This window comes from Scatophagus argus, chromosome 24 (genome assembly GCF_020382885.2).
Source record: "Scatophagus argus isolate fScaArg1 chromosome 24, fScaArg1.pri, whole genome shotgun sequence".
Classification (NCBI taxonomy): Eukaryota; Metazoa; Chordata; class Actinopteri; family Scatophagidae; genus Scatophagus; species Scatophagus argus.
In genome coordinates, this window is record NC_058516.1 from 3,721,688 (window position 1) to 3,746,056 (window position 24,369).

General features: G+C 43.3%; 1 protein-coding gene across 6 annotated transcripts in view; it reads left to right on the forward strand.

Annotated features, from left to right (window-relative positions):
• The window catches only part of LOC124055634 (nck-associated protein 5-like), a 139,607-nt gene that overhangs the window by 18,017 nt on the left and 97,221 nt on the right, over positions 1 to 24,369 (forward strand). For 2 of the 6 annotated variants that reach the window (XM_046382599.1, XM_046382607.1), the window contains 2 exons: positions 1,429 to 4,766; positions 11,359 to 11,449. In XM_046382599.1, the coding sequence (XP_046238555.1) occupies positions 4,408 to 4,766; positions 11,359 to 11,449 (450 nt within the window). In that variant the 5' untranslated portion in view covers positions 1,429 to 4,407. Of the gene's footprint in view, positions 1 to 1,428; positions 4,767 to 11,223; positions 11,253 to 11,358; positions 11,450 to 22,695; positions 22,985 to 24,369 lie in introns of those variants that run through there. The other 4 variants (XM_046382602.1, XM_046382601.1, XM_046382604.1 and 1 more) reach the window with 4 other exon arrangements.

Below are 24,369 nucleotides of genomic sequence, written 5' to 3' on the forward strand. Positions count from 1 at the left end.
CCAGACCACATGGTTCACGCGTGTGCATAGATTTTTAGCACCCAGAGAAGCTTTGCCTCAGTGTGAAACCTCACACATAGGCAAATTGATACTCTCCTCCTGATACACTCCTCATCCCAGCTGGTGTTTGCTCCCGTGGCAAAGGGCACGGAGTCTTGTCCATGAAATAACAACCACTCCTACTCCTCGCCTCAAATCCTCCCCTTCTTCCTTCACCTCTACCCGGTCTTCATCATGGCCTCTCTCTAATCTGGGCATGTTCATGGGGACCTGCACCCAGCCTCTGCCTCCTTTTGTGTTTGCAAGCTCTAATGAAAGAAGAAGAGAAACAGGAGGGTTCAAGTGTGGGGGTGCCACGGTGGAGGTGAAAGCAGTGGTGGTAGAGGTTGCTCAGATTTGTCTTTTGCTTTTGCAGCCTGGGAGAAGAGGAGGAGAACTTGGCAGGATGCCTGGCTGTGGTACTGCATACAAACACAGAGAGGGAAAAACACAAGGCCTATTTGTTTGACTCTCCCATCCTCTTACCTCAGGGAGAGTGGAAAAAATTGCATGAGACAGCCATAAGAAACGGTCGGCTCCTTGCTTCCTCAGGACAGCCATTGATTCTGCGATGCAGCCGAGGGAATGCATGGACACAAGACAAATGGAAGGCAGTCAACGTCAGGAAATCACTGACCATAATTCAATGAATTTAAGTCAATTTGTACAGTAAAAACTTGGCAGGATGCCCAGCCTTGTTTGGTGCTTAAAAAAGCACTTTGATTAAATATAAAATACCATCAGTCATTATGTGAATCCATAAACATTAGGAAAGTAACCACAATTTATAGCTTCAATATATCTCATTCGAGACAAAAGGCTGACACAGCCAAGCTGGATAATGTCTCTCCTCCTTTTTTTATTCTGCATTACATCTCGGTTCATGTAAATCTCCTTACCTTGATCTCCTGTGGGCTCAAAGTAGCTGACATTGGCGCAAACACCACAGTTCTCCCTGATTTGTGGAAGATGAAGTCTTTACCGTATGCACTGCGTTCGTCTCTCTCGAGGCCACGCTTACATGCACTAAAGATGCTTTCTGGGGCTGCTGCTGATGTGAAAGGGACATCGATGTGTTCCCAGTGCAGCTGCAAATAACACTGATGTGGCATTATAACATGTCGGTGTAGCGTGGGCCACGCACAAAGCCGCTTCCTGCTCCTCGGAAATATTCGCGTGGGAGATTCAAACCAGCTGCCTCTGCGAAAAAGGATTTCACAAGTTTGATCAGATTCAATATGTTTTCCAGTGTTTCGGTATGTAAATTACTACCTTATTATTGGTTTGAGCCACATCATGCTTGAAACTGTATCAGCAGACTTCTCATGTCAGGAGAGAAGATCAGATTGGTTTTCTGTGTAAATTTCCATCTATGTTCTGTCTCAACAGCAATGCAGCACATCAAGGCCTTCGGGATTGTCTGGTGTTTCAATTACACATGTCTGTGGTCGTCTTGTTCAAAATGTCCTACTGATCGGAGACAATACACGCTGGATGGATTTCCATGAAACAGGTACACCGAAGGAGCTGTAAGTATCACAGCAAGCCGCTGAGTTGACTGCTTTATGACTGCTCTGGTCTTAACCGCAGCTGCAGTGAGCAATCCAAAGGGAGTCATTGTGGTTAAATGATAAAGCAGCTTGACATGTCTGGAAGAAGATTTGGTGATTTTGTATTAGGTATTTATCTATTTATGCATCTGTTTGTGTTCACATGAAAGTCTTCCTGTTTCGACCTGTTTGTCTTCTAAGATATATTTACCATATTCACTATGTTCTGTCTCCAGCCAGCTGAGTCTTTTGTATGAACGTTTTACATCCAAACATAAATCAGAATTAACTAAAAAAAACAGTTTGAAGCCTGAGCTCGTGTAACTGGGTTTGCATATATGCTGTCGATTCCACTGGGAGCCTATCTATGTTCCCAGGGTCTGGTGTTCCCCAGCTCAATATCCTCTTAATATGACGCATTAAGCAGACCATTCAAAGGATTTTATGTTCTCAGCAGTGTTTTTTTCCCAAGGTCGAATATGTTTCCATGTTCAAATCCCTCACCTACAGCTTGAAACCAATGCCATCAAAATTGCAGTTTGACGGTTAGTTTTCTTCACTTTAGACATTGACATCCTTGCAGCGGCTAAATGGATTTATACCATTCCAACTTGATTTGAAGCATGGTTTAGCATGCTAAATGCTTTAATTGAACTCCTTGCATCCTCCCTGAAGTGTTTCAGAACATGGCTTTCCTCTATCCAGGCTCCACACCGGTCGTTTCCCCAGTGCTCCTGCAGGGCTCTGACCTGTGACATGAAAGAGTTGGACCTCATGCCTGGAATGGATCCGGATGTGCCGCAGGTCAAGACGTAAGTTAGAGGAGGATCATTAGCCATTACCTCCCTGCTGCACTTCCAGGGCGCTCACACACGTGCACATCAATGCACGTGTGAGGTTTTGACTAAAATGGGATTCTCAAGATTGATTTTTTGGACTGTAGCTGCCAGTAGGTCATAGTTTGAGCAAAATAGCAAAACCAGATTTATACTCTCATCATTGCGCAAGGCCAGTACAAATAAAAAATAAGAGTTAAGTAGAGTGTAAGTATTTTTCTTTTCTTAGTTCAGGATAAGAGCATATCAGAGCCGGTGGGAGAGGGAGATAGAGAAGACAGGATGTGATTTAGGAAGAACAGGGGGGATTTAAACTCACATGCTTACAAGACTCACACACACAACGGATCTCATGATGTTTCAGATGGCAGACTGCACCTGCACTCAGGTTTATGACCGACCTGTAAATATGTCAAACTACGAGCGCTGACAGCAAAGACATTTACGCTGTCACCGGGACCAAAAGTAAAACCTGTGACTATCTTTGATGTTGAGTTTTTCTTTTACAGATAGAAAATCTGCATGTCGCTCTGTGGAAATGGAAAGCTTCTGAGTGATAAACTGTGTCATTTTTGAAATTTTAATCTGGCAAAAGCATTCATTGAGGACATTTTTTCCTATTTGATTAACTAAATACATCATAAGCTTCCAATTAAGAAATCAAAGGTTTTCATTATCAAATGCTAACTGAAAATGACATGGTCAGTCTCCTCATCTAGTTATCTTTCTCCTTTGTAATATTTGATGTCAGCCATGCTGCATTTGATCTGATTAGCTCTTGGCATTTAGGTTTAATTGAATGTCCTTGATGAGAGTATGTCTTGGGATCACATTCTTTTGTTTGGTCTGGCTGTTTGCCTGGTTTCAAAACAGCTCAGAAATTGTTTTAAAATGATTTTTTTTTTTCAGCGTGATTTATGACATCTTTTATCTCTCAAAGACTTGCAATGTCGTCAGCCCACTCAGCCTCATCCTGTCTGAGTGAGCAATGTTGCAATGCAGTGAGTTTAGAGGGCAAGAATGCGACAACAGAATGGAATTAGGGGAGAAATTATTGCATTTGAGAGCACAAGGAATGCACTAGAGATGGGCTGAAGTGGAGCATTTGTTCACAGCGGTTAGGAATGACAAACAGTGGGCAGCTGACGCTATAGCTGAGGGGCTCTGACACCTAGGCGGAAGCCTAGAAACATCATATTTTAGGTTCATTTTAAGTAAATGCATTCTATGAAAAGGATGCAGAGAAGAAAAACAAACTAAATATGACATCTGGGATAAGGTTGATTCAACATCTTTGTGCCTTGTGGGCTATGAAGATGGGTGGCAGCAAGGAATGCAGGAGTGCCCTGCACAGAAAAACAGAGCGCTGGTGGCTCCCAGCCGGCATAAAAAAGTCGATTTGGCAGTAAAGCTGAGAGTCATGTGCCTCCATTTAAATGAGGAGGCAAGAAAGAGACACAGAGAAGGGGAGGGAGAGACATACAGGCTGAGCTCAGAGGCTGGGGACTCTGCCAAACCGAGACACTTGAGGAATGCATCAGCAGCAACAGCAGCTCTCGCTTTGCAGTAATACCATTACAGTTAGTGCTATCTGAGTCAGGAAAACAGCTCTTCCAGTCTAGTCAGCAAGTCTCATAGCCAGTGGAAACAGATGACAGGTAACACCAGCAGACCAAACAAAGAAAAATAGCAAAAATTGAATCCTGAAAAAGAAATATGGACTCTCTTTCTTAGTGATTCTAAGATTCAAAGATTGTATTTTGTGTATGTGTGTGTTTAACATAAAAAAGCATGCATCCACATGCCTGTTAGGACTTGCACATAACTGCATGTCTGTCATTTGATCGTTTCAGACGCGAGTGAGCATTGTCTTGTCTTGTCAACATTTTGGTGGAATGAAGGCGTGAGGCATGTGGTGTGACTCCTCCAGCCCTGGCAGTTAGTTAATAAACACAGGCCTGTCAACAGCTGCTGGTGATGTAATGTGGAACTTCTCCTCACTCTCCTTATCCTCCCGCCTCACCCCGCCTCCCGGACTCCCTCCACCACCACCACTTCCCTCCCTTCTATTTACAACTCTTACTGGGTGTTGCTGCAGACTTCCAGCACTGGCAATAGTGCCTATAAGAGTGTGTGTGTGTTTGTGTGTGGCTCCCCCCCCACCACCCACCCCCACCCCCTGCAACACTTCCAGGGGAATTTACGACAGCATGTTTTCAGCTGCCATCAAAGGAAATTCCACATCATCAGGTTGTCTTCCAAACCAAAACACCTCTGAGAGTCTGGGAACTACAGAGCTGGCTGCAAACCTGTTGAGTGGAGAGGATCCGGCTGGCGCAGAGTAAGTTTGGATTCCTGCTTGTTTGTCTTCAGACTTTATGGGAACAGTTTCACCTTTTCAGTCGGTCAAAAGTGAGCAAAAGTGAATGCACAACATGATGAGATTGGTGACAATTAATGCAAATCAGCTGTGTTCATTTGTTTGTTTGAGTTCATCTTGATAAATACAGTGAAGCAATAAATATTGGCTGCCCTCTGCTGAGTAACGTTAACGTTATCAGTAAGGTTTAGCCTCATATATTAGAACTGGTCTAACTCAAGTCTTTTAGGCATGTTTGAAGTTATTTGTTATTGTTGCTAAATTAATGTTACCTGTTCTGGAGATCCCTTCACACCCTAAAAGACGTAAGCTAGCAGAAACGCTCAGCTTCAAAATTACAAAATGGTACTGAGAAGTCAAATGAAAAGTGTCTAAATCATTTGCTAGCTTTATCTGTTTTTATGTACCAGTTTAATTCATTTTAAATGAATTTTTAAAAAAATGAAAGAAAAAAGAGCTAAATTAATGTTAGTTATCCTTTCACATCTCAGCTTATTAGTAAGTTTCAGTATATCACAATTAAAAGACTAAAAAAGATCCCAGAAATGATTGTGGCAAATGCAAAAAGTAGCTAAATGATCTTAGCTTGCCAACATATTGTGCAATTTACGCAGCAAACTAACTTAGCAAGATGCTGCAAAGTGTGATAAATAGCTTAAAAATGACTTTCAATGAAGAAAAACAATGCACTTGGTTTTAAATTGCTGTTCGGGTCTAACTGGAAGCTGATTATGTGTGGAACTTTTCTGTATAAAGCATCCTACAAAAACATTCAGGATGATAAACACACACAAACACACTGTTGTTTCTCATGCTGTCAGCAGCCTGCAGATGAAATGTGTGTGTTCAGTTTTTTAGTGAGCTGCCCGCCGCGTGATGCTTACATACCAAAGTGGGGGGGGGCATCGTTGTGTATTTTGATAACAGTTGGAAAATTCCTGTGCCCCCTCTTGGCTTGCTGCATCACCCCTGGGCTTTTGAGATATATTTTTTGGACTTTTTTCGAACTGAAGCGCTGTCATGAGCGAGTTCAGCAGAGTCATGCCGTCTGCTGAAGCACGCTGGGCTGCAGCGGAGGGTCCCTCAACAGGAAGCTCGTCGAGCTCTTTTTTCCAGGATGTATATTAAAGCATCCTATGCATCTGGTGGGAACTGCAGGGACTCCCCTCATGAACAGGATGACGACATCGTATTCATTGTTTTTCTTTTTTTTCTGTTTCCACTAGACCTCCAACCCCTCCCTCCCTTTTTAAACCCCCACATTAAATTGCCTGCTAAGTACTGCTGACTAAACAAGATTTAAAGTTGCTCAGACAAGTTCTGGCAGAATCTTTATCATTAAAAGTGCCTGAGAAACACATTTCCTTGAGAGCAGATTGCTTCCCTTTATCTTGTTTGACACGACTTGGGTTCAGAAGTAATTTAGGTGTTTGCTTATAGCATCTGAAGACTGGTCTTTTCAGTTTTCTCAGTCAGGCCTCTCAGTGCTGATTGGGTGGTGCGTCAGTCGTGTTTGACAAGCAAGTAGGCTAAGTCAAATATTGATAATATTACTCCTCAAAGAGACAGCATGACTGAGAGTCCCATGGACATTTTATCAAATGTATCACTATCAAAAAAAAGAAGAATCTCAATATGGATAACATTTAAGAAGACAGAACTGGAGCAATTGGAGATGAGCCAAAATAAGAGCATAGATGATTTAAAATGCAGGACTGAGCATCACATATCTGTCTGCTTACGTGCAGCAGATGATTTACAAATGCCTCACGGTCCTTCTGCATGTCTCACAGCTTTGTGACTGTAAAAAGATAATGAAGAGCTCCAATTGTTTTGTATGTTAAAAATTAAGTATACAGTAACGAACACTTTGCTCATACACTCAGGTTCCCTCTGCCTTCTTGGCAAAAGTCACGTTTCGGCTTGTTGCAACAATAACTCAACTGTGAGGAAATTGAAATCATTTATAAACAAGCCATTTCAAGATTTTTGTCTCGGCTGGGAACTTGGATCCTCCCTTTCTTTGCAGCATCAACATTCATTTTAAAGGGACTGTCAAATTGACCTATTACCCTTAACGATAGGCCTCTCCTTTTCACACCCATTTGATAAATAGTTAAAATTGAAACTTGTAGTGATTACCAGCATGGTTTAAACACTGATATGCTATGGCAGCACACCATAAGCACACACTGGAAAAAATCAGTGAAAGACATCCAGCTTAATGATTGGTTTGCTGACGGAGTAAAAAACAGCAAGGGACTAGTGTAAAATATGGCTTATTGTTCAAGGCTCTCAGACTCAGTAATTCTATGTTAGGCTGTGCCAGGCTACAGTTGGTCGTGCCAACTGTACGGGGACACATGCAGAGGCAGGACCAGACAGGCTGGCCAGCAGAGGGACTCAAAACATCTGATCAGCATAGACCATCTGTGCTGCTCGAATACAGATGGACTTCTCTCTCTCTCTTTCTCTGTGCACATTAAACCCCACATCAGACACTTACATGCTTCAATTTTCTCCTCAATGAATGGAAAGTAATAGCACCCCCCAATGCCCCCTCCCACTCCTCCCCTCGTGCAGCAGGCGAATTAAAAGCGAGACTTAAACGTATAATCTTCCCAGTCATTCATTCTTCTCCCCGGACATCATTCAGAAGAAAAATAAAGAGAGAACTGGGTTCTGTACCGTGGGGGGATGTCTCTGCGCTGACCCCATTTCACTATCCCCCTCATTCAAGGCAGGCGCAGGGCATGGAGACAAAATGAATTGGTTCCTGGGGCAAAGGGGGTGCACCAATCAATGTCCAGCACCCCCTCCCATCCATTTTCATGCCCTGGCACTTCCTGGCGTTGCTCTTTTTTTGTGGCGGGGGGGTATTGATCACAGAAGTCTGAGTGAATATTTGGCCTTTCCTTTCTGAGATGACCCTACGTGTTTTCAAAAGGCTTGTAATAGATGTGAGCGCTAATTGGAAACTCATGCAAAATGCACGCCTGGAATCCCATCATCTCAAGTGTTTGGCTCTCCCTGCTGTATCCTTTCCCTCCAGATGGCAATTCAAATATTTTCTTTAATTTATTTTTTGCGTCATCTATTGTGGAGTTTAATGTATAACGCGTGATTAATTCAAACCACACCGAGAAAGAAAACGTGGGTTTTTCTTTTATTGCAAATTCCACAGCAATTGTTCTTCAATGCAGGCAGTTGTTTCATAAGAAAAGGAGCAAAGTTCATGCCACACACTTCGTGATATCTCTGTTTGAGCGTCCCACGACAAAGATTTCTTACTTGTGCTGACTCTTTGCACAGTGTGAAAGGAGAACGTGTGTGGGTGAATGCCTGACTGTACTGGGTACAAAGGCCACTACTGTCACTTGTGGCAGAGTGTGGTCACTGGAACACTCTGAAGTCAAAAGGCAGAGGGTGGAGCACCAGTGTTTCTTCAGCAGACCTTCACTGTATGTGTAGGATACGTTATATGAGGCTATTAAGACAAAAGTACGAGTGAAAGACTGGCGATTGGAATGAGTGCACAGCTGCCTAATTCTGCTCAGAATTACAAAGGAACAGTATCAAATCCGAGCCATGACGATCCATATTCATGGACAATCTGGGCTTATTATCATCGTTTATCCACGTGGCTCACAGTCTGTTTTCAGTACAGCGTGATCTCTCAATGGGTTTAAGTGTTATCATTAAGCTGTTATCCCCTCACATTATCCCTGTTGTAGTTTGGAGCTGTCTGGAGCTCTGCGACCTCAGCTGGGTCCTCCCTTGTTCTTGGAGCAGATGTTAAAAAAGAGAGTCCACCCCCCCCTCACACACCCACCCATCTCAAACAACCTCACACACACACACGCATACACACACTATCCCAACTCGCCTCCTCCCTTCACCCTGGCATCTAATTAGGCCTACAGCACAAAGACTCCCAGATGTCAGCGTCCTCCTGGCCTCCTTTGATTATATCCTTTCCACCCCACTGGCTGGCTTGCCGACTGGCTGGATGGCCGGCTGGGGGCCATGTGGACTGTAGGCGTCGACGCGTGTCACTCTGCGTAGGTCAACACCGAACCGGTTTAACATACCAGTAATTGCTTTTGGTGTAAATCACAGGGAATCTGGAGGGAGGGAGGACAGTCCTGAATGTGTTGCAGTTGCAGAGAGGCGCTTAAGCTGTCATAAACATAGACAAAGGAGCACTTAAATTTGTCAGTTCTTTGAAAACTGCTGTTCTTATCAATGTGATTAATCTTAATCTAAATACAAGACAAAGTCGCACCTTTTGAGGAACGCTGTATGGCATTACCTTGATCTTTGGGACACTAATTAGCTAAAGCAGCTCCTATTAAATAACCGCATATTTAAAATAGCTTTTGTCATGACCAAGTATTATCACTGTTTCATTTCCTTTCAAATCGAGCAACCAAGAAATGCGTACAATGTGTGGACAGTCAACAAGTTTGTAGGCTGAGGAAAACTGGTTGCTTTTCACAGACATCAGCTTGTCAACACTGGTTCTGCCCAGTGAATACTTAAGGAGTAAGATGCTGATCAACACTCCTGTAAAACAAACTGAATAGCAGGAAAATACTGTGGAGCTTCAGGAAAACTGACAGCAGAAAAACTTAGGATCATTTTTTTGTTTTGTTTTGTTTAACTGTCAGAGGCAGGAGCTTTTCCTTGTGTTTTATAACCTGCCTTTATCTCAGTGCCCCTGATATCTGCCTTCTAATGTGTTTGCTTAATCTTTATCACTTCCTATTCATCCACTACCTCATCCCTCACACTTTCTATAGACTCCAAGGAAAATGGTGTCAGTGTTCTCTATGTCTGGTCTGGGCAATCAGGCACAGTGCAATAATCCATTTTAATCATTTATTCTCAATTTCCTATAAACTTCCACACTATATCTGTATCCAGTGGAAGCATTGGGCTTTGCTTCCTCTCCTAATCTCCTGCGGAAAGGGACCAAACTGAAATGCAATCTAAACATGGTTCACAGTATTTCATCTGATGCAACACACTTGCACAATCAGACATTACAAAGCCAGCCTGAGACAGGCAGGAGTCTGATGTTTCTGTGTCATTAAAGACAGAGCATTTCACATCCTGTTCACTGATTAGACAACTTCCTTATGCACTAGATGACCCAAGGGAACTCAGAAATGGGAGCAGAAGGAGACAGTGTCATGTTAGGAAATACAATGTCAGTTCTGGGTGAAAACATAGCGACTGATCCCGCCCGCAATCTGGAGTTTGCGGCTTCATGTCGATAAGTTTGGACTTACCAGATTGGCCGTGGATGGAACATGTCATGTTGATGTGTGGGGATGTTTGACGAGTGCAGTCACGCTGTTGAAGCTTCAGACAGGGTGTAACAGATACAGCCTGCAGCAGATGCAAAAAGTGAGGGGGGGCTTTGGGATGCAGTTTGTGATGTGTGGTTGCATAAGTAGGTTTGTGAGGCAGTAAACAAAACTGAAAAAGTGAAAAAAAAAGTATTATTCAGGCTCATTTTGAACTGATCCAGGAGTGGCACTTATCGGATCTTATGCTGCCAAAATACATGGAAATAGTGTTTTTAAAATAGTGTGCATGACCTCAGTAAGATGCCCATCAGTGTCAAAGTAGTTAATTGGACAAAGGAACAAATTAAGTCTTTTAAACAGCAATCATATTACTTTACCATTATTCTGACAAGTTAATTCATTAAACTCCAAAACTTGAATAACATAAAAAGAAAGGACTGGACAAACCCATGCTAGATTTCTTCTGGAAAATATGTTTCATGGCCATTTTTATGGAATAAGAGCATGTTTGTATTTTATCAAAAAAGCTTCTGTGTTTTGTTTAAATAACCAATTTAAACGGTTTGCCTCTTTGATGTGCTTTAATATGGATATGTAGGCTTTATGTCCATTTTGGTTGCGTACAGGACAGGATTTATCCACGCATACAGGCACACAAGTTTTGTTGTAAGGACGGGGTCTCTGACCCCAAGGCGTCCATCAACTGACCTTTGACCCTGTCCTCACCAGTGAGGAAGTAGTGTGCTTACTTTGTCTAAAACCCAGGCTCTTTGTAAAGGAGTAGTATGCGTGAAGTGAAGTGTTTATCTTCTGCTGTGGCCTCAGTCAGGCCAGGTCGGACTGGTTCCCAGCTCTGTTTGGAGAGGCCTAGAAAAACAAAAGGGCTGAAGCTTGGGGTTGGGTAGGAGGATGGGATGCCGGGGTACGCTAAGAGCAAGCAGTAAGATCTAGCGGGAACTTCGGGATCCCGTAGTCTTGTCAGACCTCTGGGTGCGTCCACACTTCCATTTTTGTACTGGCTTGTATTTCAAGAGAGGGAATTGCAATAGAAACTGAAAGAAATGCTGTAACTATTGTAGTAACTATGCCTGAGATTGCTGCCACTGACTTGGACTCTGATCTCATGTAAAAGGTGAAAGCCCTTTTAACTGCGGAAACGTGACAACCGGACATGAGCTACTCCTTGTTGACCTTCTCTTCTCTCTGTCCTCCACTCCTCCCCCTCCCCCTCCCTCCAGTGCTTCCCAGGTGTGTGAATCACCGCAGGGTGGAAGGACCATGAACAGACACCTGCACTTAAAGCGATTGTCACTTGACAGCAGCCTACCGGTAAGTCAATCCCCAACACACGGTCACTTTGTCAGGAAACAGACTCTATGGAATGACCTCATTTTGTCCGAATGATCTATTGCTGCACTATGGACTGCATTTCTGAAAGGAAACGTTTGGGAATCAATTCTTTAAGTTTCTTTGGCCACCACGGTGCATACTGACACAATGAAATCTCTAAAAGAAGGCAGCAATTTGTGGCATTTGTGGTGTTTTTGTTTATGATCTTGTCTTTGTGGCTTGGATCATGTGGCTTGTTTGGACTCTACTTCCCACAGAGCCTTTCTTGGTGACTCTGTTTGAGGTTCTGCCGGTAGAGCTCTTTTATCTCTTTATACAAAGCGGCTAAACACTGCTCACGCTAACTGTCCACTCTGTGTTTACTCCATCTGCTGGTAATGAAAAATGTTTCACTTCCTGTGCTTAGGCAAATATTTCCCAGGAAAGATCCACCAGCTGGGGTCGAGTGTTTAGAACAGAAAGACAGTGTAAAACCTCTTATGATCAGAGTATAGATTAGTTTTGTATTGTAACAATCAGACAAAATGCATGTTCGTAAAAACACCCAGAGATTCAAGCGTTAAGACAGAAATGAAACACATCCATGTGTCAAGCAGCAGCGATAAACCTCCCACTACTGTTTGTGAAACACACTGTGGCTGCCGGCTGATTGACAGGCTTATCTCTACGCCGGGTCGTTCTTGCAAATCACAGGACTGGAAACTTGTTTTTGCTCAGGGTTAACTGAAGGTGAATCTGTTTGCAAGTGCCTCTTTGGAATGTCAAGTGCAGCCATGTAGTTGCTGCTGTGTTGTGTCCACATGGGAGCAAAGAAGCTTAATTCCCCCTCAGTGCATACGGTGCAGTCACTGCACAGGAAATAACGAATCAAGGACATTAAAATAGCATTCTTTTATAGGAAATGCTCTCAGTGTAACTAATTGAAAGGGTGCATTTCTTTACAGAACAAACAAACGTTCACCCTTAAACACGATAAAACCTTTAAGTAATATACAGATATAAGTGGCCTCTCTGGGTTGTTTATGGTGCAGACTTGTTAATGACTATGAGGCTTTAATGTAACCAAAAGATGCCAACATACTTTATTGACTTGACCTGGCTGACTTTATGACTCGCTGCTAACTTATCTTAATCTACTGCAAGAGAACCTTAGAGTTTAAAGGAAAGCTCTGCACTGCCCTTCTTTCAGTCCATCCGCGTCTCTTTGCATTGTGGCTGTTCTGGGTTAAAGACACCTAAAATAATTTTCCATCATATTCACAAGCTCTTTTACTCAGTGTGATGCCCCTGTATGACCTTTTTGCCCAGATGTCCATGTCATCCTTTAGAAAATGTAGGAAATTACTGACTAGACTGACATGACACAACTACACCAATAAACTGAATCATGAGCACCAATCCCAAAGTAAATTTTGAAATCCACAGAACATCAAAAATTGATCTGCCAGATGATTTTTCCTTTGATTTGGGACACAAACCTCCAGGTCTGTAAATCATTTCTTACTTAAACTGTGTCATGAGAGTGAATCCAGACGGAGTGCTGGAGGGACTCACTTGAATCCTCTTGGTTAGACAAGACGCTGTAGTCTGCTTAATCTATAATTTATCCACACGGCTTCATCTTTGTGAATGTGTAACTTCCACTGATCCGATGTGCTGTTTCTTATCTGACGACTGAGTGATTCATAAAGGATTTCTGCACATTATATCGCTATCATGAATAGCTATTGGTTGATATTACCGATTTACTGTAGCTTTAATTGCTTTAATTGGGCACAAGGCAGCCTGATTTACTGTGCGACTGAAAGTAGGTCATATTTGTGTTACGGGTTTATGATTCAACATGCTCACATTTGTCCACTCAACTATCCATGCATGCATTTTTCCTTGTTTTTTTTTCTTTTGTGCACTCATTTGACTTTCTCTGTCTTGTCTTCATGTAACTCTCGCTCACTTTCTCTCCTCCTACACCTTTACTAAAGTCTGTCTCTTTGTCTTACTTTATCTTTTTCCTCTTTTCATCCCCGCTCTTTCCTCCGTCAGTGAGTTATTCTCACTCGGGGGCAGCAGGAGCATAAGGGTGCTGGGTTGTTTTAATAGTGGGACATGAGGAAGCCTGAAGCATGTTGGGAAAGGTCCAGCATAGATCTGGTGGCAGTGTGCAGATTTGATTCTGTGGCATGGGCAGCCATGAAAAGTGCATGCTGCTTTTGGTTGGTGAAGGAGTACCAAGTTTGTTACCCTGTCTGATTCAAATTAAACTGGTGTAGCAGCTTAATATCTTCCCATGTGTCTGTGTTGACATTTGTAAAGGCAGCTCCAGTCAGATTTTAAGATATTTCATCTCACTTAGATTTCAGTTTTTACTGTGCATGATTGATAGATCCTGTGTATTACCTTCACGGTAATTTAAAGACATAACAAGTGAGTATCTGGCAATTGTTTTTCATGCTCAACCACAACTCATTTCTTTTGAGGCCCCTTAGTTTGTCTCTGAATTCAGATCTGGGTTGTCTTCATCCTTCCAGAGCTGATGTTGGACTTGATGTCTCAGGCCCTTGTGGCCCTATTGGGCCTGGCACAGATAAGTCCTGTAAACACTCCTTTTCCTGGGAGGATATGAGCCTCCGATACATTTATTTTTTCAGGCATCTGAGAAAACACAAGAGGCAGCTTCTAACATTCCGTCAGACGACAGGCATGAGCTTTCATGTTCTGGGTTTCCCTCTGCGTCACCTGTGAGCCAATTTCGTCCGCTTCGTCTGAATTCACACAACACGGAGGTTAACAATACACTTTCGACAGAGTGTTTCTTACTGAGCCTTGTCACAAGGTTGTCACCCTTTATACGAGAAGATTACACTCCAGACCCTGTTTTCACATTTTAGGCATTTCATGTGATTCCATGCCTGTTTTGATGATGAACAAGAGAGATTTTCCACTTGGGACGCACCTAACAGATTTTCAGCACACAGAGCACATAGACATTGAGACAAAATACCATATGTCAGCTTAAGACTGGGTGAAATATTTATGTCTGCTCCTCTTTGGATGGATTACATGGCCTAGCTTCTTACAAAGCTTCTATCAATCGTCTATGGGTAATTTGGTGAACATAGAGCTTGAATGTCAGTCAGGAACACCACCTCTCACATGCATAATGTATTGAGCCAGCATATGTTTCCTCAATGTGTGCAGGCTAGGTTTAAGGGAATTTTCCTTCTCCAAAGCTGCTCAAAGCTGCTCAAAGCTGCAGGCTTCTTTCAAATGAGTAACTGACTTTATGTCTTGATGTGTATGTTTGTGGGTGTGTGTTTTATGTACAACCCTTAGTCAGAATTATCAGCATCTTACTGATGTGTTCCAGTACAATGTTTGGGTGCTACAACAGGAAATAGGTTGGGTTGGACCATCTAATCTAGATCAGGCTATGCAGCTCAGGGATGGCCCAGAGTAGCAGCAGATACCGCAGCACTTGCGAGTAACTGGGGCATCAATTGCATTACATAACTGCTGTGTTGCTGGGTTGATTCTGTGCCTCTTTTTATTTTTATCATTTGATGCCTGCCTGCTGATGAGACTTCGTCATGCAGGGACGCGCACAGTGAGCCCGATGGCCGTGGACAGTCTGTGAGCTGTTGCTAACTGCTGCCAGCCAGCTTTAACTAGGTCATGGCAGAGGCTCTGTCAGGGGTTGATCCTGTAGGATAGAGGCTATTGCAGGGGTTTCATTCAAAATTTAAATGGAGGTAAACATTCATTAACATGGTTTGAGGAGGGTAAATCATGTTAAGTCCAAAGAGTGTCTGCCAGTCCAAAAAGTGTCTGCAGCTTTTTTGGAGCACCACCGATTTTTGTTGTATTCAGGGTCACCCACCTCCATCACCGTCAACATAGAACTGATTGGCACGGTTAAGCAGTTTGGAAGTAGGAATGCTGCAAAATAACTTGCAGAGCGCTTGGAGTTCTGCCCATTTTCACACCTGTGTGCACCTGGCCTTACTGTCAGATTGTGGTTTTTGGAAAGATTCAAAGTTGGCATGATTCAGTTGTGTATTCAATCTGAGATGAAAGGCCATTCTAAACCTGCTAAACAGCACATCTGAAGTCGTATGTAATCACTTTAAGGCACATTAGTCTCAACATTCAGACGTGGTGATTGCTTGTTGGAATGGATATGAGAGCATCCTGTCACATACCCAGCGCAAAATACACCTCTCTTTATCTTTGTCTTCTGAGCTTTGTCTTGGTCTATGTCTGTAGCAGCTACAAAGTGTCTCTGTCTCATTTCCATCTGAGAAAACAGCCTTGTGTGCCTCTCTCTAAGATGTGGTGTGTAATGCATTTCCTCAAACCGTGAAGTAATACTCATCAACCTAAGGATGCCAGAATTGGTGAGAGCATGTCCTTGTTTTCTCTTCCACACCCTTTTCCCTGCCAACATGTAAAATGTGTGCAGCAATGCAATCATGCTCAGAGATAATTGATAACAAAAGGCCAAATTGAAAACACTCTGCAGGGGAGGGTTAATAATCAAGTGCTCCACATTACTGATTAAACGCTTGCTGCATAGTTGTGAGTTGTATTGAATAAACAGCATGTGGTAGTGCTTTCCTGTTTATCTCCAAAGTATTTGGGTTTAGCTAAATCCCCCTGGCTTTTGTCAAGCCTCCTCCTCGTATAAAGTCTTTTACGTGCTGATTTGCTGCCATGCTGTTAGAGCAGGCTGCAACTTGTTTCACTGGCCCATTCGCCACTGACGAAAGTAAGACAATAAAATTGTCCCAGAAACTAGGTAACAAACAGACAAATTAGTTTGGTTTATGCTAAATTTAAGTGCAAATGAATTAGATGGTAAGCCAGCATGGAGTCCACTTGGCAAGCTTGGATTTCCTCCTTCTTCTCCCCCACCAGTCCATTACAGCTGGTGGACACAATGCAGAATAGATCCATAAAACCAAGCAGGGGAGCAAACTCTGTAGCTGGATGGGAAGAAACGCTCATAATCTGATTGGCTCCCACATCGTCAGGCATACAAACGGAGAGGTTTGATATTATTACTGAGCAGCTCAAACTAATTGAGCGTAATTATACAGTAGAAATCCACTGACAATGGCATCCTCAGTGTGGGTCCTGTTCTCACGCCATGCGTGTTACAGGATGCCAAGCTCAGGGGACGAGTGCTCACTCTGTTCTCACTCAGTATGTCAGCTTGATTCTTGAGTAACTGGTGTAAAGTGTGGTTCGAGTCCGAGGCTGATTGGACAGTTGGGTGGGAGCCAGTCACACAAAAGATTTACCCTTCCTTGGAGCAGCCGCCTTCCCTCTCTCAGAGCACTCAATCTCACACTTCATCTTGAGTGTTTAAATCAAGTTTCTCAGCAAGGGGGGTACCAGCCTCCGGACGGGTCCCTGACAGCTCCCTCACTGTGCAGGTGACATACCACACATACCTGGGCACACCGCGTGGGTAGCCACGGGGCCGTGGTCTGTGGGAACCCAGCAAACTCTGGGGCACTAGCAGACTTTGAGAGGCAGAAGAGGTGGCAATTCCTTCTCTTGTCTCATGGGAACCGACAAACCAACGGGGAGCAATTACAGCACTGGCTTTTCCCGAGACACCGGTCTGAACCCACCGGCTTCGCCCATATGCAACCACACGCTGTGGATAAGACTAAGCGGCCTCCATCTCCTTGTAAAATTGGTTTAATAATTGTTAGGCTGTTTTGATATGAGGCACTCATCTGTTTTTTCCAGCCTCTGAGTAATGAGATTTGGCAGTCCTGTGTTAATACCTAGCCTGTGTCTTTATGAGGGCAATTATATCATATTTTATGGATCTCGGCATCACGTGTAGTTAAATACCTCTTTCATTCTCTTCATTGCAAGACTTTGATGGAAAGAAGGTGAAGTAGAGGCATATGTGCAACATGATGTCAGAAAATTAGTCAGTACTGGCATTTTTGCAGGGTTTTGAGTGTAGTTTTGAGATTTATTTCAGGTAAGGAGTAAATTGAAAGATTACCACATTTTTGCTCTGAGTGATAATGAGCCAAGCATTCCAACTGACCTGCTTATTCTCAGCTTAGCATGTGAACCATCCTATCAGACTGCCAATGACATACTGATGTGTGCTAATATGGGCTGAAATCCCTGATCCATGTCACAAGTTGTGTGTACTTTATATGTCTCGGCAATGATCTTAAAGCAAAGCAAAGCAAAGGTTGATCTTGTACCCTGTTATCGTCAGTGACTAAGCGCTTTATTGCCTGTTGCTCAATCAAAGACTCTTTAATGATCAGCCGACAAATAAAACAGGAAGCTTTTGGATCTCTTCCATACTGACTGAAGAGGTTTTTCACTTTGTTGTGAACAGGGCAGCGAGTTGAGGGGCATCTGCCCAGGGCATTGTGCCAACTCTCATAATGGGACATCCATTTTCCCTCGTCCAATGAGACCGTCCTTTGTGCCCTTTGAGTTGAGGGCCAATTACAGACTCTCTTCCTCCAATTGTGATGGAGATCAAAGTTGAAACCGAGGCCGCATGCGTTTGGAGTCACATGCGTTGTTTTCCAAACTTCAGCACTTTGCGCTGATCACCCTGTGGTTTCCAGCAGAAGAGTACAGTGCCAGGAACACAGGGGGCTTTTGAGAGGCCTGAAGTCTGCAGGGACAAAAAGAAAAGAGTCTTTCCTCTATCTACCAGTGTTATCTCACCACAGAATCAAACACTTGGAACTGCTCTGTGTCCTCAAATTTGCTAAGTGGAGGTCTGTCAAGATAAGAGAGTCACACAGTTAAAGAGTACATTTGTCCTTTTTGAGCTCACTTTGAAAAAGATTTATTATGTTTATGTTTCCCAAGAAATAAAGCCTGACTCTGCCAGTTTTACACTGATTACATCAAATAAATGTGATCAGATCAGATGTTCACAACTACTCTGAAGAAACTGAGGTCCAAGCTTGTTGTGATTGTAATTCCCAATTATTTCCCCTCTCCCCCTTAAACCAAACATCCCTAAAAGCAGCAAACACATTAATTTGCAGGTAACAATTAGGTACCAAATCTTATGTCACCATGGTTTCTGTTTGTACTGTGACAACTGACAGCTGGCAACACAAAATGTAATTAACATTAATGTCGCCTTGGTTTTTATAATGTGGTAAGAAATTTACCACACAACCAAAACAAACAAACAAAAAAAGGAAATTAACAAGTCTTGCGGCACCCTTGGTACGTTCTTTAATCACTGTGCTTTGTGCTTTAGGACCAACTGGCCTATCCCATGTTGGAATTGACTTTTACGGTGCCACAAATTTAGGCCACGTTTGAAGTCAATTAAAAAGAACTGACTGCAAGTAGGTACAGGCTTTTCTGTTAGTACTGCTTTTTTGAGTTGTTTCAGAGATTTAAGCCTAATTTCTCATGAGCAAGTAAACCTACGTTCTATATTTATGGAATCAAGGTTCTTTTTTTTATTAGCCTGGTATCTACAGGGATAGTTACCATAGAGGGTGTGCATGTTCTCCTGTTTATTTTGTGAGCATGAACAAATTAACATATATGTTTAACAAAACAGTATATGATTGATGTGTGTGATTCTTTTGTTGTAGTTAGCTGACAAAAGGTAAACTGGCGAGTGCGCAAAGAAAACACACAACTGAAGACAGATGTGCAAAGGACAGTGTTATTTTTGGTGATCGCTGTGTTGAAACAGAGGGCTTGTCTCAGCAGAGAAACTTGAAACATTATCCAAACACAGTAGAGCATATTCCTGAGTGTTAACCCCAGTCCATCTGAGGTTGAAGCTCCCCATCTCAATGGATGTTTGTTTATTGTATGCAGATGAGGCACCACCGGTTTGCGCTTGAACAAGGCGAACTGGCAGAGGGCAGCTAACAGGATTGGGCGTGCAGATTAAGACCCCAGTGTGAAGGGAGAGGCAGAGGCTGAGGAGGGGCTGCATCTGTCAGCAATGGGAAGCCCACCTCCTCACCTTGCAGCTGGGGCGGGACAAGTTCCCTCAATGGCCTCCTGGCAGACCGGGTGTAGGTGTGAGAGGCAGAAGGTGATGCAATGGTGTGGAGTGGTAAGCGCATCCTGTCTGTTCTTCTGCGCAGAGGCTGCCCTATGATCACATCCCCCTCATCAGGCACCGAGCCAATCCCCCAGCTGGACTCTGAGAGAGCTCTTTCATGCTGGGTTTTCGAAGACCGGAGCTAAAAATGTAGAGGAATAAGGCTTGTTGTTAGATTTACTTATCTAGATGCCTGTCTTTGTGTTTTCTTAAAGTATGGACACATATTCGGACTGTGGGACCGTTACTGATCATATGAGCAGGGTTGGTGGTAGCACCAAACCAAAGGAGAATTATCACCTGATATTGCAGATTTCCTAGGTACTACATATTTGCTTTTTTTGCAAAATGCAAAAAATTCATTCAGCATGCGCTCTTTTCTTCCTTGCAAGATGAAAAAACAAAAATAGACTTTATTTTTGCTGAGTCTGCTCTTTTTGGTGTCAATAATGATAAATTCTGATCCCAGTTTTACCTCTCGTGTAGGACTCTGTGATGGTTGGTGGTCTGGGAAGTGCCACAACGATCGGAGAATCACTTCCTGCAAGGGCCAGGGAAATATTTACATGTTTCCGCATTAGCTCCGACCGCTGAGTAAATACATGCAGAAACCACTTTAAAACTAACATTTGATATATGGCTCCGTATAAGTGCTCAAAGCCTCCCTTGTTTCTTTTGATACAGAGTTGATTGATGACAACTGAGTGTGTGTTTGTGAGGCATGATGTGCATGAATGTGTGCTTAAGTGTGTCGAGGTGCACAAGTTCTTATATCTGTATGTGAGTTTTAATACAGTGTTATTTCCACACGTGTTCATGCCTGTGGACACTGAGATTCATCGTGGGAGCAAAATAGATGCCTTCCAGGGCGACTGTCTCACCCAGCTGAGGCTACGCTGGTCAGGCCTGTATTGTGAGTTCCTACCAGGTGTTCACAGAGAGGCGTGGCGCTTCCTGGCACCTGGTGACCTATTTGTTTTTAAAGGGTTAGAGGTTAAACCTAAAAGGATTGGAGGGTTGGAACCTTGTTTTATTTTTGTCAGCGCATTCTTCCATGCATTGATGCATGGAAGAATTTGCAACTGCTTTGGAATTTCAGTCCCTTGTAATTTGGAAATAGTTTAGCACTTGACAAATGATACAAATTATTTAGTAATTTCTGACTCTGTGTAGTTTTACAGCCATTCCAAACCACAATAATTACCCATAATTTGTTATATTATATTTATATTATTTTAACATTAATCTCATTGAAGCTTTGACAAATGGACCATCTCATCTGCTAAGGATGCATTACCAAAATAATCATTCCAACCCAGATTCAATTTTCTGGCCATCCCAGACCAAAATCATTATATGGGTATTAGTGTCATGACATCTTCTCACTGACAAATGAAGCATCTCTAAATCGGATGCATTTTTAAAACCTCAGTCTTTATTATACAGACGTGCTTGCTCATTTAAGTGATAGAATGGCTTCTTCTTTAATAGACTGCTTTGCACACTTGACTGGTGGCATTAGCTTTCAAGGTAATTTTCTATATAATAAAGTTCTCGTGACGTGGCGGAACCTGCTTTGATGGAAAACCATTAGTCACTCACAGGAATACTTTTGGGGCAGGGCGCTGATTTTACACCTGCATCACATCGGCTTGTTTCATGCGATCTGACCGGTTGTGAAGTGACTGTGTCTGATGTCATACATTCCTCAGGAAGGCTTGCCCAGGCGCCTGCTGATTGATGAGTTTATAATCTGCATCTGAGCAGGAGCACCACCTGTCACTCATCTCCCATCAATCACAGTGATAGCCATGGGTCAGGGGCTCAATTCTCTGAGGGAGGGAGAACACAGCTTATGTGGGTCAGTGGGAGCAGAATATTCATATTCAAGGTTTGCTGTGAGAGATGGAACACCAACAGGCTCAAGCTGTGGTGTACAGTGAACATGATTCTTAAACTGGCCGATATATGTCAATGTTTTCTTATAGTGCTTAGCTGGATCCTTGACAGTAACAAAGGAGGACTATTGAGGCCATCTTGCGTGAAATATTTCTATTGTTTGGTTATAACGTGAAGCCAAACTGATCTAACAAGACCAGTTTTTTGTGCAAAAGTTACAGTAAGTCTGGGAACCATCCATTCAAGAATCATTTCCGTTTGACGGGAACAACCAGCACACATTTTGATAATCTGAGTCACTGCTTCTCCTACATCAACACTCTTTAGAACTATTTATCAAAGCATGATTTGGCAATGTAATCATATTTTTGTCATCTCATAAACTTTGAGAATTTATTTTAATGGATATTTTGAGAGAATACTCCCAGAGTAACCTTGGGATCAGAAAATGCTCCAAAAACTTTTAAAGTGCCATGAAATAAGACACTGAGGCTGTACTTGCTTGTTTATTGTAATTTGCCGACTAAAATCACCCCCAGCTACATGTAAAATATTTAGTTTTAGTAAGACAAGAACTGCCTTACCAGCTTCCCATTCCCCATTGAATGGACCCACGTGTCTTCCCACTGAAAGGTGTACTGAATATTACAAAGTAGCTGGATCAAGACCGTCTCTTTTCCTGCCAGCGCTCACGAGTCATACAGCATATCTGATGTCAAACTGTGGGGCTGCGCTCACAGCAAGACACGAAAAAATACTCCTGAGGCAAATCTCAAGGACCCCTTTCACTGGTTGTTTGATACTCCTGTCGCTTTGCCAGTCAGCTACATGAAGACACACACTCATTTTCTCTCACTTTCTGTTGCCAAGTTCCTCTGTGCATTGCCTTAGATCTCCCGGAGTAGCAGCAGCAGTAGTATCAGTAAAGCGGCCAGTGTTTAGAAGCCACATCGTGACTGAGTGTGAGTTTTGGGCAGAAGGTGGAGTTGCAGAAAGAGGAGAACCAGCCAACCTAGAGTCTGAATTAAACTCCTCTCCTGACATGTGTTAATGTTTTATGTCTTCACACGCATGCACAAAATACCTGCCGAGTCGCTGCTTCACTCATAAACACACAGAAACACACACTCACATGTTCTCCTGGGTTGCAAGCCGTGGTTGGTCTTGCCCAGGTGATTTAATCCAACCTGACTTGCTGGTTAAATATTGACAAGAGCTGATGTGGCTTCACTGAGAAGAGACAAGAATTCAGACGAGGCTTTTTTTGCTGCCAAGGCTGCACGACTGCCTGCTGCATCATCAGTGCAACACACACACACACACACACACATCGCTGAATGTAAACGCACACATACGAGCAGTTGCAGGCAGCAGCTGAGACTCAGCAAGGCAGCTAGGGCAGAAGTGGTGAACGAAGCGGAAGAGAGAGGAAGAGTGAGCAAGTGAGAAAAGAGGACAACATGAGCCAGTTTGTGGACCACGGCATTGTGTCGGCGTGCGGGAGGATCCGAAACGTTCCCCTGCTGGAGCTGCTGGCGGTGAGTCTCGGCCCATACATTTCCCCTCTGGTCTCTTCATCCCTTCCAGTATTCCGTCCACCGATGAGGTAACTGGGGCAGGAGGCAGGCTGTCTGGAGCGGGAAGTAGGTCTGACTGGGTGATAATCAGGGTAACATCCTGCCCTCCAGTCTGCCCAAATCCACAACCACCTTCATCGTTAGTGCCACAGACAGGAGACAGGAATTGCCCAGGGTTAGAGGTGTGAGGCAGGGTGGGCGTGAAGAGAAAGTTAAAATGCATCAGGAAGCAAGTGAAGTTTGTATTTGGTGCGTGCATGCAGTATTTACCTTCTTGCATTTGCATTTGTATATGTTGTGCTGGAACAAATGGTTGATAATGTAATAAGTCAAAGCGAAGAAGCTGTTGTTTGCCTCTTTTCTTCTCTATATCTTTTTCGGCTGTTGTTTGGACAAAACTGCTGCATTTCAGAGACTACATGATAGAAAAAGGAAAAGGAAAATCATTGGAAAAGTGATCATTATTCAGAGCCTGGCACAGTGTGTGTGCATGGGAATGTTCTTGACACTGTGTGGTGCATCTGGAGTGGAGCTATCTTACCATGTTCCATATGTAGGTCACTAGCTGACAAGTCGACAAGCTGCGACTGCCACTAATTACATGCGAGAACCGAGCTTGTTTCCGATACATCTTCAGAAGGTCTGAATCACGGACCTGCTTGATGAAGCAGGTATAGCAGAGGGGATCCTAAGTGCTTCATCTCACTGGATTTGTTAGATCTGAGCTTTGGTGGAAACAGCACAACATCAGCGTCTTTCTTCTTCTCTTTCTTCCACTTCTTCTTCTGAGTTATTGAGCCAGAGGTGTTTTGTGGAAATCCAGGGGTTCTTAGCCTCTGCCACCGCATGGACGCAATTATGCAGACAAATGTCTCCGCCGAGCTCCGAGGCTCCATATATCCTTTATCTAATTACATTAGCAGGAGCTGGATAGTGACTAATGGCTCGTGGAGGAGAAGGAGGGGCACACGACGAGGAGCTGGAGAGGCCCGGGATGCATGATTGCATTTTTCCATCTTATTTCACTCTCTCGTTCCTCCTCGTGCCCAGATTGCTCCCTGTGCTCCGTTTAGAAAATCCCCCCAACAACCCCAAACCTACACACACACACACACACACACACACACTGACCCACTGAGCCTTTTCCAGCCTGAAAGACTTCTGTGTGGTGTTGCTTTTTGGCTATATTGCATTGCGGCATGAATGTTGGCATTAAGGCTGATGATCTGTGCTGTCCATCTTATTTCTATTTTGCAGGTCTGTACTGAGGATGCACTCGAAGTCTCAAACAAGATAAAGATTTGACCAGACCACAAGAGACTCTTCCCTGTTAGCACTGCTTTTAT